This window comes from Dipteris shenzhenensis, chromosome 7 (genome assembly GCF_047967505.1).
Source record: "Dipteris shenzhenensis isolate YYH24624 ecotype China chromosome 7, Dip_SZ_1.0, whole genome shotgun sequence".
Taxonomy (NCBI): Eukaryota; Viridiplantae; Streptophyta; class Polypodiopsida; order Gleicheniales; family Dipteridaceae; genus Dipteris; species Dipteris shenzhenensis.
Window position 1 is genome coordinate 3,439,910 of NC_141602.1, and position 19,154 is coordinate 3,459,063.

Here is a 19,154-nt window from a genome sequence, read left to right on the forward strand (position 1 = left end):
ATTTTCAGCCATCGGTTTTTCCCCTCCGACGATACACGCCAGCACAATTGGATATCCCAAACAAGTGCAATGTGGCCTAAAATGCTTCAAAACACAAATAGGCCAAAGGGCACGCTATTGGGTTTGATGCTATGTATAATGAAATGGAATGGCCTTTGGCATGCTTATGAGCCATATAGCAAGCAAGTGCATGGAAAAAGAAACAATTTAAAATTGTAAATAGTGTTGGATTTATTAAAAGATATTTGCACTTTCACAAATTGCACTTTTTCAACTTCTTCCATTTTAGGGTGAAACGGATTTCAACAAATCAAAAAAAAGTTATGGAGCGTGCCGTCAAATGGGTATGCATCACTTTAGCACAACATTGGAGACCCATTTTCTCATTTAGGTGTGTTCTTGGGTTGAGGAGAAGATCATGTAGTGTACTTTTGAATGATTACTTGGTTGCATGTATATATAGAATAAAATTTTGATGTTTTTGAATAAATTGCTATATCCTATAGTCTTCAGGATGCATCCTATAGTCTTTAGGATGCATGCTTCACGTGCAACATAGCACTTGTAATGCTTTAATGGTCTCGTTCCAAATCCTTATTCCATATATTTTTTTCTCTCATGTTCAAGTTTGGAATGTGTATTATAACTTGAAGACAAAGTTTCCGAATTCCATTAAGCAATGCATAAGTTATTGGTCATGCAAGATACCTATATATATAGAAAAGTCCCTGAACCTCACCAAAAATGGCTACACCCAAGCAAACAATGACCCATAAAATTTCTTGCAATAAGTTAACCTTGTAATTATCAACTCTTCTTTTAAAAAAGTGAGTCTTCTATCCTTGCCTTAGCAATAGTATGTTTTTTATCTCAACTTAACATTACGAGAGCTCTTTTTCAAGAATAGAACATACTCTTTCTTCTTGTATCGAGTTGTTATGCAAATTGTGCACAGCATCTTAAAGCTTTCTAAATGCTGCTTGCATCATGAATTTATGCGAAATAGGCATATACTGGATCATTATGACCAATATGGTTACAATAATTAATTAAACCCCAATGACCATCTCCTATGTATTGAATTAAACTTGGCACAAATTCTCAAATGTGGAAGGTGCACTTTTACACAGGATCCATATAGGTATGTTCCTTCTACGTGCAATTGGTCTAATGTTTCTCTATCCTCATTCTTGTTTCCATGTATTGATAAATTGTAGCCGCACAAAGATGCAACCTCAATCTGCAAGGAGCATTTTCGTTTCTTATTGGTAACATCCTCAAACAGATCCATGTAAGAGAAAGAGAGAGAAAACTGTAGTAGCAACAAAGATTTGAAATGTAATAGGGTGGGAACCCTTGAAGCAACCAAGATTTGAGAGGAGTATTGTAATAGGTTCAAAAGAACAAGGAACAAATATTTGAGGATGAGAACAATTTAGGGGGTGAAGAATGATTTGGTTCAATGCTTGTTCAATAGGAATGGTTTCGTGGGAGGTTTGGAAAGGTTAAAGGACCATTGTGACACTTTTGACAATTTTCAAACTTTCGGAGAGAGTGCTATACATGAGACACCTTTGGGAAAAGGAGAATCCTCCTCGTGAGAGTAAAGAGCAATAGTTTTTTGAGATAGTGGGCCCCCCAAGGACTATGTGCACTTTTTAGGATGTGATGGAACATTCTCTAGGCCTTATTAGTTCTTAATCCATTTTGAACCCAATCCATTCCTTACGAGGCCCTTATTGAGTGCAAATCTCTCTAATGTGACTAGATTCTTACATATGAGTAAGTTTACTAAACATAAAATGAGTCTCATACTTTTGTGTCTATGTGGCCTGGGTGGTCCTTTTTGTGTTTGTGTGCTCACTCACATAGTCATTCCGTCCCTCTCGTCTGAACCCTTTTTGATTCAACACTCTTTGTGAATGGAACGAAAGCATATCTCAAGTTTTAACAACATATTATGTGATCAAATAATTCAAGTACCCTCTCTTACTATGCATGTGCATGTTATTATTGCAATCCCTCCACGTGGGAATGAAACCCTTACTCTTTGAGATGAGTATAGCTCTACTATGCTCAATGAATCATATCTCAAGCTTTAAACAACATACTCTTGTGAGTACTACTTTCTCGCACAATGCATGCATGGCACTAGTAGTGATGGATTCATTTCAATGTGGTTGATGGGTGTACCTTGAAGCTGTTACAAATTACAATGTTCAATTGAAGAGCGAGGTTTGAAGCAAAGGAGGTTGGGTGTTGGCCGGCGAGGGAGCCGTCCGCCGGCCGTCGTCGTCGTCCGGAATCTTTTCAATTCATGCTTCTCTTGAATTGCACTCCAGTCCCCTTTCCTACTACGTCGCTAATTCCCATCTTCTCATCCGTCGTCTCGTACAGCGTAGCGTCTCACCGCGTCAGTCTCCTCCTGGAAGGGAAGCAGCTCCCACATCCAACAGAATCCGTATTTGAACATTGAAAGAAATGCATAAAAGTTGAAGAGCGTACGTAGAATCACCGCTTTTGCAACCTGCGCTTGCGCTTCAACGACGGACAGCGGATCTTAAGGGGAAATCCATAGGCTGGACAGACAACTATCCTAGTACTCCCTTACGAGGTGTCTCATGGCGGAGGTGGTAAAGCTGCGAACTGAGAGCAGAGGAGACGAAATAAGTTTTGACTTTCGCCTCCACCTTCATGCTAGCCCGGTAAGCTTGACGGATCGCAATTTTTAGTTTCGTGTTAGAGTTTGCCTTTAAAGTCGATCCGCCGTAATAAGACAAGCTAGGTTCTTATTTTTATGGAGAAGGTGGTGAAGCCCCCCACAAGGCGCATAACAGACGGAATACAATTTGACTTCAGCCTCCAGTTCCACGCTACCCGGGTAAGCTTCACGGTTTAAAGTTGGTACTTCCGTAGCAAATGGGCGAATATGCATAGCGTCTCTCTCTGCAATAGTGTACGTGCATGCTGTTCTTACGCATACTTGGATATATTGATATGTTTTGTGACGGAAAGATTGCAAATGACCAAGATCCCATAAACCTACGTCTTTGCATTATTTTAACCGTAGATAGATGTAAGAGCGTACTCTGCAGCTGAGACCTCAGTGTGTTCAAGGATAGATCGAAGCCGAGTTTACGGCAGCATTCGCTATAATTGGAAATTCAGAGCCAGGACATGCATGATGCTCGTGTTCGATAGTGCATTGTCAAAAAGATTGTCTTTCATTTGCAGTCTCTTTGTTTATCAAATCAGGTGCCGATTTCCGGTTGGAACCAATCAGTGGTTTCTTTGATACCTGTCGGGACAGAAAACCCCACCGTTACGACATCAAGAGGTCATGTCCGGAATAGAAGTTGCCAGTGGCCCGATCGTGTTATTGAATCCACGACAATCGCACGAGATCTTTCAAGTGGAGAATATGATGAAAAACTGTACAGGCTTGCGGTTCAAATGGTGTTCCTCTAAGTGTTTCCCTCCCTAATTTTGGAATTACTGCGGCTTTCGACGTTCTTGTTTAACAAGCATTTTGCAATTTCATGTCTTTTAAATTCAAGCTGTTCGTTTTCAGAGCTGCCTTGGCGCTGGTGTTCTGGGACAATCGACTATTAACCTGTCAGATTATATAGCTGCCGACACCCCTACTACTATTGCTTTGCCTCTGCAGCATTGCAAAGCGGGCACTGTTCTGCATGTGGGTTCTCCTAACGAAATTGTTTTGCTTGTATATGTAAGAGGGCTGTGGATTAGGGACTCTACATTTTGGATTCAATCATTAAAAAAACAAATACAATTTCCACAACCTTTTACTGCAATGCTAGAAGGTGCATTCCTGCATCAAACTCGTGAATAGGTTTGCAAATCGTGTATGGACGTTATAACAAATTGAGACCAATCAATGTTGTGTCTTAAGATTATTCGTAATTGGGCAATTTCTAGCCGTTTGCCTGGCTTGACGATCGTATGCACATAAGGACATTATTCCCTGGTTGAAATGGCTAGTTTTCACAATCAAAGCTAGACACAGGTGTGGGTATAGTCTGACTTGGTATACCGAAACGCAAAAGCGTCCTATGCTCGTCCTACGATAGCTGCCGTCGGCTCAAAACACTGATAAGACTTCGTCATATTTTAGGCTTAGGCGGATCCCGCGGATTCTCTAGCACTGATCAAAAGCAAGAAATTTGACCATAACCGAGTAGGGCTTTTCAAATATGACGGCATTGGATGGTAGAGTGCATGCCGATATTACATAGTCTTGCATAGGGCTGATGAACAAAAATTGATCGTCGCATACCTCCTCCCCACCGACCACCCTGAGCAGGCAGTATTTTGGCATAATAGAGCACACTAGTACATATAAAATGCAGAACGTTTGCTCTCACCACCGTCCTACGTAGCCCACACCAGGTCGTTGACTCCAATTTTATTATTGAAGGCATATGATATGTGACCTTACTTCATATATGATACTACATTAGCACACCAGAAGTTGCCTTCCACGGAATATCCTAGGTGGAAGATACCTTATGCTTAAAATATCCCACGTAATGCGATTACTGAAACTGAAAGAGAACTGAAAGAAGCTCAACACAACAATGAGAGTGAACGACATATGTAGTTGGAATGTAAACGACATTTTTGAGGCAAGGTCATAAACATACGTGTCTCACCACTACCTCGACAGAGTGTCTTCCTCGATCACTACGTCTCTACCTTACCTCCTCAATCTACAACCACTTGTCCCCAATCTTTTTTCCTTCCGTCTCTCTTTCTTCCATAAATCGATGGCATTGGCCAGTTCTCTTTTTCTTCAAAGCAAGCATCTCTCATATTTTTCTTGCCTTTTGGGATCTTTTGGAGCGCTCTAGAGGCTCATGTTTGTGTCACACACCGACAGTAGAACTTAAAATGTCAAATTCCATGGCTCAAGAATGCTAAGTTTCTAAGTTGGCACTTAAATTTATTATGCATATGCTTCCTCATTATTTATGTTGGAAGCAGTCTTGAAAATTATGTTTCAAGGTGGAAAATTGGCTAAAATCTAAGGAAACTTGTTTGATTGTTGCCTCACATGCGCTTAGACTTTCCTTTAAACGTTAACTATTAAGGCATTCTGATATCTTCTCTTTTTTTGCCAGGTGAAAATCCAATGTTTGACCCCAAAGACCAGCTCCAGGTACTCTCGCCACGATGTGCCAGCAAGTATATCACAGTAGTTGTCTTCAAGATTCCACGATATAGTTCATATACTTGTACCAGATCTCTAATAGGTTGACTTTCTGCAAAAATTAATGTTGTAAGAGTTTTGAGATGTTTTTCCCTGCAGGCGGTTTGACCAGCAAAGAGGTATCAGCCTGGATCAAGAGGATTTAGGCTTCGTTTCAGATGATGAAGATACTGGCTCTGAGTTTTCTGAAAATCTGACAGTAGTTAGTATAGGGTCCTCAGCAAGCCCAGCTTCAATTAGTCAATCATACTCGTCAAATTCCCAGCTCCAGATAAAGGTAACACATTATGAGGAGTTTATGTATACTATTTATGCATGGTTTCATTCTGTATTTGCAGTTCTAGCTTTGTTACAGAAACGTGGCTTGAACCGCTATAGCCATTGCTCCAATTAGTCAATAGGTATATATAGAGATAAATATTACAAAATTTTAAATTACCCAGTAAAAAATCTGTGGACACTTTGTACTTGTTGATTCTATGCATCTGAAAATTCTCTATCCCAGTAGACAAAGGAATTGAAATTTGGTTTTTCCCTTTTCTGTGATACATGGAATTGAATTTGGTTTTCCCCTTTTCTTTGTTATGGAATGTCTGGCCACTGGCTCTATAATCTGTTTGCAAGCTGAATATTTATTGTGGACCTTTGCTTCATCAAGATGAATTTGCAAGCTGAATATTTATTGTGGCACTTTGCTTCATCAAGATGAATGCACTGTTTTTTGTTCATTATTTGCATGCTAGGTTTAGCACGTTGCACCTACCCTGCAGTTGGAGAGGTATTTACTGCAGACATTGTGACTAATATATTCTGGGTCAATAGTATTTTCACGAATTTTGAATTTTATGCTGGCAGAATTCCTGGACAAACTTGATGTTTTTCCTTGGTAGAAATTCTTGATGTTTTTGCTTATTGTTTTGTGATAACTCTAAACACTGCTCCAGCCTTGGCTAATGCAGGATGGGTCTCCATCAGTTGGAGTTTCAGGCTACAGTTCTGATTCATTTAATTCAGTTGAACATGAGAACAATTTGCATGAGGGGGCTGGGAAAGGTTGCTCAGATGTGGATGCTGTTTCTCCCTCTGGCTCAGCAAATGCCCTGCTTTGTCCGCCTAATTCTGCTGCAGGCCATCAATTCAACAATGGCAATGAAAGCAGCAGACCCTTTTCTGCACAGAATAAAAAACATGAAGGTGGCATCAACTATCCATCCGGGAAGGATTCATTTGATTGGCAATTTGATCACACCAATATAACTTTGGATCCACCTCCTTCACAAAAGAGGACTAGTGTTTCTTCAGGGCTGCCCAAGAAATTGGAGGCAACTATCCAAGAACTTCAACAGGAATCTTTAACATGGGAAAGAGAGGCATGCAAATTGAGTATTGACTTAGAGACTTTGAAGCAGCAGCTTGAAACAGAACTGATGATTGGAGAAGATGATGGTATGGAGATGTCAGCTCTTGAATCAGTGTGTGATAGTTTGCAATTGGAGGAAGGACTGCTAAATATGGAAAACTTTGCATCCAAGCATGGGGGGTACACAGATATTCATACTAGATGGGAGACGGAGGATTCTAAGAAACTAATAGGGGCATTGCAAGAACAAGCTAGCTATGAAAAAGAACTTGATACCAACCTGCATTTGCGACTCCATAAAATGCATCAATCTAATGTGGAACTTGTTTTCGCTGTGACACAACTGGAGGAGAATATAGAGACAAAGAATAATGAGATAGACAGACTTGCAGAAGTGAATGACAGGCTTGAAGAGCGACTTCGTAAGCTTGAGGTTTCTAATGCAGAACTTTTTTATGCTGTGTCAGAGCTGGAAGACACCATACACTGTAGAAACAGGGGAAAAGACAGGATTCCAGAGACAGCTGTCAGCCTGGACAATTTTTCTATGGCAGTTCATGAAAGCTGCAAGCAGGTTACTATGTCAAAAGAGGAACGTGAAGATATGGTGCATGAGTTGCAAAGGCAGAAGCAAGATCTCCATTTACAGTTGCAGCACTCAGCGCTAGAAAATCTGAACAGATATGTTGAATCATGTACGAATGTAGCTGAGATAGAGAATCCTTGTCATACGAATGCTGAAAATTTGTTTGAGGCACAGCTTGCTGAGCATCACACGCTTATCAAAGAGCTAGCAGACTGGATGACAAGCCAGAAAAAGCTAGAAGTGCAGCTGGTTGAAGCTGAGAATCATAAGATTCTATTAGAGGGTAAACTTCAAGGTTTGCTGAAACATAGCGGCTCTAGCAAATTACTTATAGACGAGCTTAAATTTCAGCTGCCAATCCTTTCAGAGGAAATCAAGCTCCTTAATGCCTCCAAAAATAAATGTGAGTCAATAGCTTTGAGATTAGAGATGGACAAGACTGAGATGCAGGAGAAGTTAGATGCAGCACAAGATGAGAGCAGGACTGCTAGAGAACGGCTTGATATATTAGTGGGACAGATGGCAGCTCTGACCACCACCCTTGACTCGCAGTTGATCGCAAAGAGGACATTGGAGAGAAGAGCATCAGAGCTTGAAAAGGATAAAGAGGAGCTAGAGACTCAAGTATTGGACTCGGAAGAAGAGAATCTGCAACTTTTAGAAAGAATTTCAGGGCTCGAGGCACAAATTAAAAGTGTGACAGAAGAGAGACAGTTCTACAAATTAGAAGTAGAGAATGCTCGGAGTCAGAGTCTTGACCACCAAGCCACACCTAGAAGGTTGGAGGGCACTTTTCAGGAAGTGCTGAAAAAGAATCAACAGCAGGTTGCAGAATTTGAAGAGAACCATGCATTTTCTCCACAAGAAGCAGAGCAATATTTTCTGATAAAGCAGGACCTTGAGTGGGATCTGGCTCAGCAGAAGAGTGAGGTTTCTGAATTAAGGCATTCTCACAGTGAGCTTGAAAGATCCATGGAAGACCTAGTACGTCATCAATCACTTCTTGAGCAGCAGTTGCAAGAAGCAGGAAGTGAATGCATATCGTTGAAAGAAAATTGTACCACCGTGAAGTCTGAAATAATGCAGAAACAAAGGGAATATGAACGAAGAGAGCCATTCTTCAAAGCAGAGATAGATTCACATCAAGCTAACTTGCAACACCATGTAAAGAGGGAAGAAGAATCTCTAGCCCAGGTGCAAGCAGAAAAGATTTCTTCAGTGAATCAATTACAGTACAAGCTTCAGCAAGTCACTGACCAGCTACCTTCTACAGTTGATGAAAAAGAGAAGCTAGCTTCTGAGATGCTACTTCAAGCCTCTGCGCTTCATGCAAAGAAGTTAGAGGAGTCATCTGACTCTGTGCATAACAAATTGGAATCCAAAATAGAGAGCATGTTTACCGAGGCGGATGCCTCCAAGAAGTCATACAAAGATCTTTCGAATAGGCTGCATGAAACACAGGCTTTGTTGGAGAAAATGACTGTCTCTGCTGTAGATGATAAACTAAAGATTGAGCAGCTCCAGGGTACATTAGAGCGGGTAATCTCTGAGAAGTTTGAAGTTGAGTTGTCTCTAGAGAATATGAAAGCACATTACGCAAACTTGCAACAAGAGAGGATGATTACCCTCGAGAATCTTGCAGCTTTGGGGGTGATGGTATCTGAAGTGCACGAGCTCCAGCACCAGAAGTCTGCTTTGCAAAAGCAATTGATCCACTTTCAGTCAGTACAAGAAGCCAACGGGGCTGGGAAAAATCAGAAAGCTGAACAGCAGAATGAGCTGATAAGGATTAAAAGGAACGCAAGCCAAGTTCAGCACAAACTGGGGGAGCAAGAAGAGGAAAATGTTGATGCTTTGTCTAGAACTGAAAATCAATTGAGGGTGATTCAGGCCTCAGGAAGTGGACAGTATTATATGGATAGGTCTAGTAGCACATATCTGGCCTTGCCTTTTGGAGACTCGGAGGATGTTGTAGAGGTACACGAGAGCCTGATGTCCCTAGAAGTAAGTATATTGTAAATTGAGTGTATTTGGTTGACCGAATGTCACACTCTCCTAATTTCTTGACAATTATCCCATGTAAATAAACTTTCACAGGTGAAGGAAAATGCAAAAGAGCATTGTGGTTTCTGCTGTCATGTTTGGAGCCTACTATTGTTATGGTCAATTTGAATATGCGTTTTCAGTCATTCATCTGTTCATCAGCTTATGGTAGCGAGTACCATTGATGAACTTTGGGTTCTTTTGTGATGCATAGGCGGATGCTAAATTTAGTGAAGGAGAATTAGATGCTTATAAAAGGAAATTTACGGCACGAGAAGCAGATCTCTACTGCAAGATTGAGTGTTTGGAGCTGTTGAATGAGCAGCTAACAGCAAGACTGATTGATCCGGGGGCAGATCAATTGAAGAAAGAGGTCTGCTTTTTACTGCTTTGGTTGTGGCTTTGAACTGGTATAAAATCTAGTCAATACTTTTTTGAAACTGTTTTGATTGTGGCTTCAAACTGGTTTAAAAATTGGTCAAGACTTAGAAGGATACTCCATCTTCTTGTTGTGGAAAGGAACACGAGTCTCTCTGGTCATAATCCTACCTACCTTTCATCATGTTAGGGCCTTTCCTCCAGCTCTGTGATGGACTCTCAACATAGGACCTTTTAAAAACATGATTGTCCTTGGTGAGTGGATTGGATTTGCTACCATTTTGGAATGGCCATCATCATCGCAGTTTTCCTTTCATCTTGTGAAACCTGACAAAAAAGTACATACAAAGGTATTTGTATGAACATATGATCGTGTGTGTGCTTGCACACATTCATGCACAACAATAATCTATAACCACTTGAGTACATTCAGAATTAAAAGAGAGGTCATGGTAGCTAGTCCTTGTATCCATATCCCAGTTGATGATTTGCAACTTGTGTAATAATCTAGTATCTCTGTTTTGTTTTGCATATGATTTTGGGCATGTTCCTAAATGCATGTGTATAAATCTTTGCTGTATGAACTGGTGCGAGTTCATCATGAATTTTTGTTGAAATCAGGCATTTGCCAATGGGGAGCATGCAGTATCCTTAAAACCTATTACAAAACCTTGAACACCGCAATATTTAAAACCTAATACCTACCATGGTTATGAATGCTTGTTCAAAGGTCTTGATTGAAGACTTTTAACAAGTTATTCATTGTAATGTGAAGGTGACGGTTGACAGGCATGTTTTCTTCTTTTGAAACAAAAGACCATTCATTTTCGAGGAATAATCTAGAAAAATAGAGGAAAATCCAACCTTAGAAGTCATAACATCCAAGCTAAAGAGCTAGAGAGTTTAGCATATGGATGCTAGCATATCGTGATCGAGGGCATCTTTAGAGAGGCCATCTGAGATTTCATATATCCTGAGCTTATTAATAGTTTCCGTTATTGTGTAAATTCAGTGTAAAACCTCAGCTGATGTGTTATCATACTAATCCATAGTCAAATATTTTCTAGGCATTGAGAAGACTTGTATCGCATATGCCTGGGCTTTAGGTCATGGTTTACTGGTATATGCCCCATAGTGATATAGAGAAAGCTCCATGTTTCCAAATGAGTCAAGAGGCAGGTTCAAGAGAATGTGATGGCTCTATGGAGACTGTTCATAAATGCTTATCAATGTGTTGTTACTTGCAGTAAAATAGGTTTACAAGGAGTTAAAAGTGGTATTAGAGCTCATAGGCAATGCTTGGAGAAAACATTTGTTGGTCTACGTAGGCAAAGCTTTGAGGGAACATGAACTGGTGCAATTGTTCTTAGTATTGGCATTGTGTTGGTGGGAGAGTAGCGTTGATGCAAGGAACAAACGATGCTCTCACCAGAATTGTTGATAACTTACTGAGAGACAAACAGAGAGACTTCTGCGATGGAACTTTCCTTCTAATTAGCTCACTGTGAAAGGGACATCTACAGGACTACTGATTTGATGGTGTCATGTTCATTAGATAAATGACACTATGGTCACCATCTTTATTTAATTGAGCACCGATATAAAAGGAAACATTTCTCATGATGCTAAATGTACAGCAATTCTTGAACTTTTGCATAAGCTTCAAGCACATCTTTGGCTTTGAAGCAATTTGAACTATTATTGAAAATAATCAGAACTTGTATTGTTTTGGTAATCACTGTTTAATTTTGACAGTTTTGGTTCACGCTGAGGACATCTATTCATTGATATGCTAGCATTCCTTGAGCCTCAGTTGAACAAGAAGGGGTATTGGCAAGGCTTTTAGCAATGGGTCTACTGTAGTGAGGCTGGGGATTGCCACTCCCCCGATGAGCACAGTGTTACGAATAATAGTCTGATAAATTGGCAGAAGAACAAGGGATTGTTTATGATCCAGGAGGACATTCCAGTTTGGGAGAATATGATTTATGTGGGTCCTTTGACACAAGTACCTCAGTTTTCAGTGAGCCTAGGCATTTATCTCTCACAGCAATATTCCCCCGTTCTACAGAGCATTGGGGAGAAGTTAGCTTTCTAAAACATAGAGGCTTTCCCTTTCAGATTGGGCACCAATTCTTAATGGGGTTCTTCTTGCTACCATGTGATATTCAGCCTCTTATTCCATTTTTTACCAGCATTGGATTAGAACAAAGGCGGATCATGCAGCACAAAGATGATTTCATCTCCTCCCAGATGCTCAAAATAGATCTAATGAAGGGAAGCGAGCACAGGCAGAGGAGAATTGGCAATACACCACTTAGATTGTATCCAAGTTTTCCACCTTTTTTTGACAATCTTCTCCACGTTTCTATTTGCCATTGAGGTGCAGTCTGCTATCAACAATTCTTCTTGCTGTGTGGATTTCACCTCATCAGTGTAGATTTATTATGGAGTGTTATTTGAATGTTATAGTCTTGCAATGTGGACGATGAAAGTAGCATACTCTTATATGTATGTGCTCTTTTCTCTTCTGATTTTAAGCCATATGTATGATTGGTTGTGTCTACTTTTGCTACTGCAATTGGTCTTTCCACACATCACTATGTGGCTGGCAGTCTCTCTAAAATTTCTCCCTCCAATTTAGTTAAATTGTAGTTTTTATGAGCTTTTCACGTTTAGATTCATTGGGCATAGCTGACATTCTGCGAGTAAATTCGCAGCCAGTTTTGCAAGATTTTGCATGGTTGCTGCCTCTCAAGCACATTGCTTAGATACCAATGTTGCATTTCTAGGTGGAGAGGGGAGCAGATAATGAACTGAAATTTATTGTCGTCCACAAGGAAGTCACCCAGGGAGGTGAGGGTAACCTAACCTAAAAGGATGCTTATCACTAAGGGTTTTGAACAGTCCCACTTATTCCTAACCACTTTCAAGTTCATGACTTCGTGCCACTTTGGTTTTAATCCCAAGGGTACACTAAAACCTAACTATCAAGACCATGGCCAGCATCTTATTATCTCCTTCGTGCTCCCTCTGGGGAATTTGGGACTTAAAGCTTGGTGTGCTTCCTTGATATCATATTATGCGAAGGTGCCGAAAGAGGCCAATGCAATGAGGTGGCTCCCTTCTTGCAACATGCTTTTTATGCAAAGGCAAAGTAGTTTTTACCAATCATACCCAACTTCCTAGTGAATCATAACAACAATTGAATTCATTTTCTGCCTTTCTCCATTCTCCTAACTGTAATGTTGTGAAATGTAGTGTGGCATGAAATTTTGTAAGCTATCATGTGTTCCTATCATTTACCGATTCTTGGTGGTTTTATTTCATATTTTGCAACTTCTTTTTTAGCTTTGACTTCACTGTGCCATGTTTGTAGCCCAAAAGGCTGAATTCATTGTCCTTTACTTCGTAGATCCCATTTCCCCTCACTTTCTTGACCTTCTCTCTTTTTACAATTCTGAATGTGCAGTTCATTTTGATTATGCCGTTTTGTAACAGTTTAATCAGGGAGCCGTCTTCATCATTCAAACATGAATTTGGTATCCGTTTTGTACTGTGGATTTGGCATATAGTGTTCTGGGCTAAAGTAAGAAAAGGAAGGAAACAAGTATGCCTCTATTTTATTGTTCTCGTGACACTTTGCTGAAATAAGTGAGTGTATGATTGGTATTTCACAGTGCAACAAGTCAGCTCTTAGTAAATTTCATTTTTAGAAAACTATGCTGTTTATAGACAAAAAACACTTTAGCATATACATAAAACACTGAAACCTACAGTGCTGTGGTTTAAAACGGTGCTTGGTTAACATGAGATATGCTGTATCGTTTGTGAAACAGCTGATACGTTTGCAAGACCAGAATCAATTTCTTTCAAGAAAAAATCAAGAACTTCTATCAGAAATGCTCACTCATGAGATACTTCAAGAAGAACTTCAACGGTTGCAGGAGGTATGTATCCCTTGTTTGTCATACCTATGCATATTCCTTGGATATAAAGCTGACTTTTTTCAGATGGAGCTATGCAGAATTATGAGTTTCTCTACTATGTCTTATAGAAGAGAACGATATATTGCTCTCGATATGCCCATAAGCCAATTTTTAGTTGATGTGACACCCTCTTTTTACATAATGTTTCTGTTCAAGATGTACTTGTTTAATGTTAGTCTCAGATTCGTCTCAGATTCGGTCTAGTCATATTGCATTTTAAGCTCCTTAAGCTGATTCATCAAAGCAATGACCCTTACCTCATATTTGACAATCTATCCTAGGCATCCTTGGCAAGAGTGCATAATTTTATTTTTCATAATATCTCTCTTCATTTGCAACGCAATCATAGACAAAGCTTAGGCTTTTCGATGCTCTAATTTCCTTTGATCCTCTCTGAGAGGGGGTGGGGGTGAATCTGTATATGAGGCCTGATTGCTTGTTGTCTTTTTTACCTTTCCATCCTTTTTGTATAGATTTTGCATCACCCTTGTCCCTTTGGCATTGTTATTTCTATGAAATATTCCCTTGCCATGGATAGCAAGTGCTTGCTCACCACAAGTTTTTACATCAAACCATATACACAAGCTCTACTTTATTCAAGAAAGCAGGGTTCACATATAGCCTTATTACAATCACTGCCTCACTCTCAATCACTGCTACAATCAATCCCAAAACTACCTAAATCACACCAACTCACACGCATCAGAGCTTGCATCAATCACATACGCTCACTCATAAGCACTCATAGGTCTCTTAGCATTCACAATAATACATTTTGTCCAACATACACCCCTCAAATTAATTACCTCAACCCTAGCAATAGTCCATGGGAACTTCGTGGTTTGCCCACCACTCATGATCCTGACCTAGTACTCACTCTAGTTGCACTAGCAGCATACTCATCTGGTTGCACTAGCTTTATCATGATCTCACTATAAATCTGGTCTATTGGTTCATATATACTTTTCACCAGATAAATGAATTGCCATCAAATATTTCTACCTTTACTGAAGCAGCCACGATAGGAGGGTCTTACATTTGAGCGTGTATTCTGAAGGCAGTGTCCAATTTCGCCTTCCAAAAGGACCATACATACATACATATATATGTGTGTGTGTGTGTGTGTGTGTGTGTGTGTGTGTGTGTATCAACTTTTAGTCCTTATGGTACAGGGATCATATTTGATTAGCTTGTATTCAATTAAAATTCATGTATAAGGGACGTATTATTACAGTTTACAAATGAGCTTCGAACTACTGAGTTTCTTTCATTCATTCTCCTATTCTTGTGTAACCCATTTTCCTTTTTACCTTCTTTTGTGGCTTGTGTTTTTGCTACCAAGCTCTTTAGTTATGCCTATTGGAGAGGGTTTAAATATTTTTACAGAAGTGCAGACTCCCACAAGATTTGGAATTGTAAGCATTGTGTCTTTTTGCTATGCCAACTATCCTGGAGATCTTACATTCTATGTGCTGTATTGTTTTTTTATTGGCAAATATTGTGTCCTTCTATTCATCCACATGTCTGTGTGTAAGCTCATGAAGATGTGTATGAGATGTGCAATGCTCACTGCTTCATTGTTTCACGACTCTGGTGTAGGTGTTTTGCAATCTCAAGGAATTGTCAGCTTGTTTAGAATATTACACATGTAAATCTCAACTTCTAGATCTTGAAAAATGCCTTCATCAATTAGTCTGTAGCCATAACACAATTTCTTTGATGGTTGTGATGTTTTTCCAGGCCAATGACTTTCTTGAAGCTCGTCTGTCAAGGTTTATGGAGACAACTAAAAATCCCTTTTTGCTAGAAAAGATTGTGAATTTGGAGACAGAGTTGGCAGAGGCTGTCGAAGCTAAAAACATGTACAAACTACAACTTAGAAGGTATGTTCGCTGTTGGTCTACATGTTAGATTGATGGTCAAAGAAAATTCCAGGGCAGCAACTGTTTGGCAGAGTTTAAATAAACGTAGGCGTTTGTCTTTGGCACGGATGAGGTTAGGAGAGTCTATCTGCATGCTTTCAGTACCATAGAGAAAGAACCTGGGATACAAACGAAGCTATAGCCATATAACCTCTTTCTTTATTCAGTGTTTTTGACGAACAGAAAAATGTCAGCTTGGTAGCTCTAAGCAACCTTGGAGATCCGGATCACGTTATCAATGATCTTTTGCAATACAAGAAGAAGGCCAGACAACTTGAACATGAGTTGAGTGGCATGCATGAACGTTACACTCTTGTTAGCCTGCAGCTTGCTGAAACAGAAACAAAAAATGGAGAACTTTTAATGACTGTAAGAAGTTTAAGTAGAAACAAAAGCTAGATCAGTTAGCACACTGCTTGCACAAGGGCGTTCTCGTGTGTCAGTGTATTTTGCTCCAAGGACTTATTTGGGGTGGAATGCGATTGCCTGAAATACCAGATGTCAATGAGCCAATCTGCCGCGCGCAGTCTTCATTCTTTATTACTTGGTTCTGACTTTTGACATCGTAAAGGTTCAATATATATTCTATGTAAAGGTTTGATCAGCAGGTTACTGACATAGATAAAATGTTAAAATGTGTCCTTAGCAGTTTTTTAAATCAAACTGGGTCTGCTCAGACTCCACGACTGTACATGTGATTTGAAAACTTCCATTTGTATCTCCAGGAAGATTACTTATTTTATTTTTCATGAAAAATGTCGCGTAAGGTGATTGCACGCTCCAAAACAACCCTTTAATACATTCAAGGACATTCAGGAAAGTTTTTTTCGCCTACTTATTGCACAAGGGCAGATGCACTTTCAAGGAGAATTCAAAATAGAAGTACAAGATCAACTAAATTTTATAGATCACTTCTGCATCGAGTCAGTGTTCTTGTAATTCTAGTATAAGAAGTCAAAATTTACGAGGAACAAATTTAATGCATTTTGCCTATCATGAATGCGTGCATCTTATGAATAGTGATGCCATGGAGTCTAGTATGGACTTAGGTTCACTTTGCTAATAGAGCTAGCGTAAGAGTGGAAGGTTGCATCTGTTTCTCATTATGTTGGTAACCAGACTAGGTCTAGCAGAAAGGTAATAATTAGAACAGCATCTAGGCGAACACCCTGAGCGACACTGCTTACCTGGGAGAGGGAGAAGGATTCCCAAAGCGTTTTATGCAGTGTAAAACCTGAGCAGGCTCTGCTTTGTACAAGGCGACAGCGGGGAAGGGAACACAACGTGCGCTCAGAATTCTACATATGCTCTAAATGTTGCTTGCATGGGAAGAATTTTGAGATTGTAATACGTAACAAAAGCTAAGACGTTTGATATCACACCAATTTCAATACTCCTACAAGGGAAGAGCAGATTGTGGCAAGCACAGGATGAACGGAATTGGAAGCCATAGCGGATGTTTCTATTCATTTGCATGAATTTTTCAAGTCAATGGACTACTTGATGGCACCAATTGTAAGGATCCAAGTACACATGTCCTTGCTTGGGGAAGCATTTTGAGGTTCTAAGGCATAACAAAAGCTGAGATGTTTGATATCACACCAATTTCAAGGCTCCTACGCGGGAAGAGCGAATTGTACACGTTTGTTGGCAAATCAAAAAATACATTTGCTTGTAAGTGGCAAAAAATTCCGGTTGAGTTTGAGTTTAAGACCTCATCTTGGTTCCCCCATACGGGGCGTTGTTTCGCACTTAATAAAAGGAACAACGCAATAATAATTTAGGCTTAAGAACTGTATCGAACTAAATTAAATGTAGTATAAAAATTTCAATGATTTCTTTGATCATTACGCATTGTGAGATTGAGAGAGATCCAAACATAGAGCATTTAAGGATGGTATTTTTCTTACGACAAGTATAAGCCAATACATCAAATGTCTAGAAATTTAATGTATTTAAAAAGCTTCCTATTTCAGAACACCAAGCCATGTAGAATGTAAAACTGACCGCTTGCCACCTATATAGATGGTATGACCCTTGAGCCTAGTCTATTTGTGTGGAGCTCCCTATTTAGACCTCAATATTGATCAAATCGATTGTCGGTCCTATAGAGCCCTCTCAGGGAATCGTAAAGGTTGGTGCCTATCTTGGTAAAACTCAAAGAGTTTACTCCACAATGCGACTCAAGGCATCGGCAATCTTGTTCAAATTACCCTTTTGCTACTTAAGTTCCATATCACGGTCTTGCTTAAGTTAGCCCATCGGGACTTCCTTTCCCTCAACTCAGGTCTATAAAATATAGGGTTGGTGGCATTGAAATTATTGGTAAGACTTAATTTGTATTGTAATGATATTTATTTTTTGAGCTGCATCTCCCTCCCCGTCACCCGCCCTCACTCCCTCCCCTCCTTGGTTGTTGCCCCTAGCCTCCCTCCTCCCCTTGTTGCCATCCCCCCTCCCTCTCGTGCTACCTTTGCTACCCCCTCTCCACCTTCCCTCACCGTCCTCCCCTGCTACTCCTCTGCCTCCCATCCCCCTTCCTCGGTTCTCATTCGTTGCCTCCCCCCATTGCTACTCTCGCTTCCCTCCCCCTTTCCCCACTCCTCCCTTCCCCCTCCCTTGTTGCCTTCGAGTCCTCCCTCACTGTCTGCCCTCCCTCTCCTCACTTGCCTCTTGTCTCTTCCCGTTAGTCTCCCTTGTACCCCCTTGCTCCTACCCTTTAGCCGTTGTCCCCTCTCAACCCATCCCCTTAGCCTCTCTCCCCTCTCAACCCCTCCTTTCATCCTAATATTTTATCTCAAGTGACAAGCAGATCTTCATTTTGTTTGAATCGATCTTCTCTTGGTGATGAATTGCTATCCATTCAGCCAATCCTCATCTAATTTCGTTGGCCACAAGAACATGCATATTCTTTAACGATGAGCTATTGTAATTGCAAAAGGATGTGGAGCTGAAGAGCTCCACCACTCGCTTTGCACGCATCCATGGTCCTATTTTTCTAAGGCTTGGGTCATGGATTGGATCTTTACTTCCTTACCTTCAGACCTCACCTCTGGCTTTAGATGTTTGATTCTAGGGGTGAGATTTCTTTCAGGTGGTTTTGGTTCTCCTAGAGCCACGAGTACAATGCTCAAGGCTATCCCCTTGGCAAATGGTTGCAAGAATATTTTTTTTTCACCCTTCTCTTCTGTTTAGTCCCTATGAGGAGGACGACAAATGGGTTACTTGACTCTTTGTCAAGCTCATTGGTCTGCCTTAGATCTACCACAAACTCCTTGGCACGATTAAATATTCTTTTGGATTGGTGATAGAGATCCCCTCCCTTGCTTGTGGGGTTATCACGTTTGATGGGATTTCTAGAGTTAGGGTCATTGTGACTAACCCTAACATATCCGATGACCACATTATGCTCTAATGCCTCTTTTTTTAAAATAGAGAATCAAGATTGCAAGCAAGTAGGAATAGTGTTGGATTTGCAAGACCTTTGAGCGCTTCACTAGAGACTAACCAAAGAAAAAGAAAATGATGCTCTTCATAGTCTACCTTGCTCGCTCCTATTCTCATGATCAAATAGGAGAAATCAAAAGCCCATCCATGCATGAGTTGATAGATTATTATGTTAATGATTGGCTTTTGATAGAGGTGT

At 40.2% G+C, this 19,154-nt stretch overlaps 1 protein-coding gene across 1 annotated transcript; it reads left to right on the forward strand.

Moving 5' to 3' along the window:
• Window positions 1-2,621: 2,621 nt before the first annotated feature.
• LOC147899826 (uncharacterized) lies at window positions 2,622-15,907 on the forward strand. The gene is made up of 11 exons (XM_087377094.1): window positions 2,622-2,705; window positions 2,807-2,881; window positions 3,256-3,456; window positions 3,572-3,730; window positions 5,142-5,179; window positions 5,330-5,507; window positions 6,190-9,180; window positions 9,434-9,592; window positions 13,437-13,547; window positions 15,327-15,469; window positions 15,676-15,907. Exons 1-11 carry the CDS (start codon window positions 2,622-2,624, stop codon window positions 15,905-15,907), a joined length of 4,371 nt encoding a protein of 1,456 aa, XP_087233220.1.
• The last annotated feature ends 3,247 nt before the right edge of the window (window positions 15,908-19,154 follow it).

Coding starts and splice junctions, on each gene's coding strand:
- LOC147899826 (XM_087377094.1), top strand. CDS start 2,622: ATGGCGGAGGTGGTAAAGCTGCGAACTGAGAGCAGAGGAGACGAAATA. Junction 2,706..2,806: donor TCCACCTTCATGCTAGCCCG/GTAAGCTTGACG, acceptor TTTATGGAGAAG/GTGGTGAAGCCCCCCACAAG. Junction 13,548..15,326: donor AACTTCAACGGTTGCAGGAG/GTATGTATCCCT, acceptor ATGTTTTTCCAG/GCCAATGACTTTCTTGAAGC.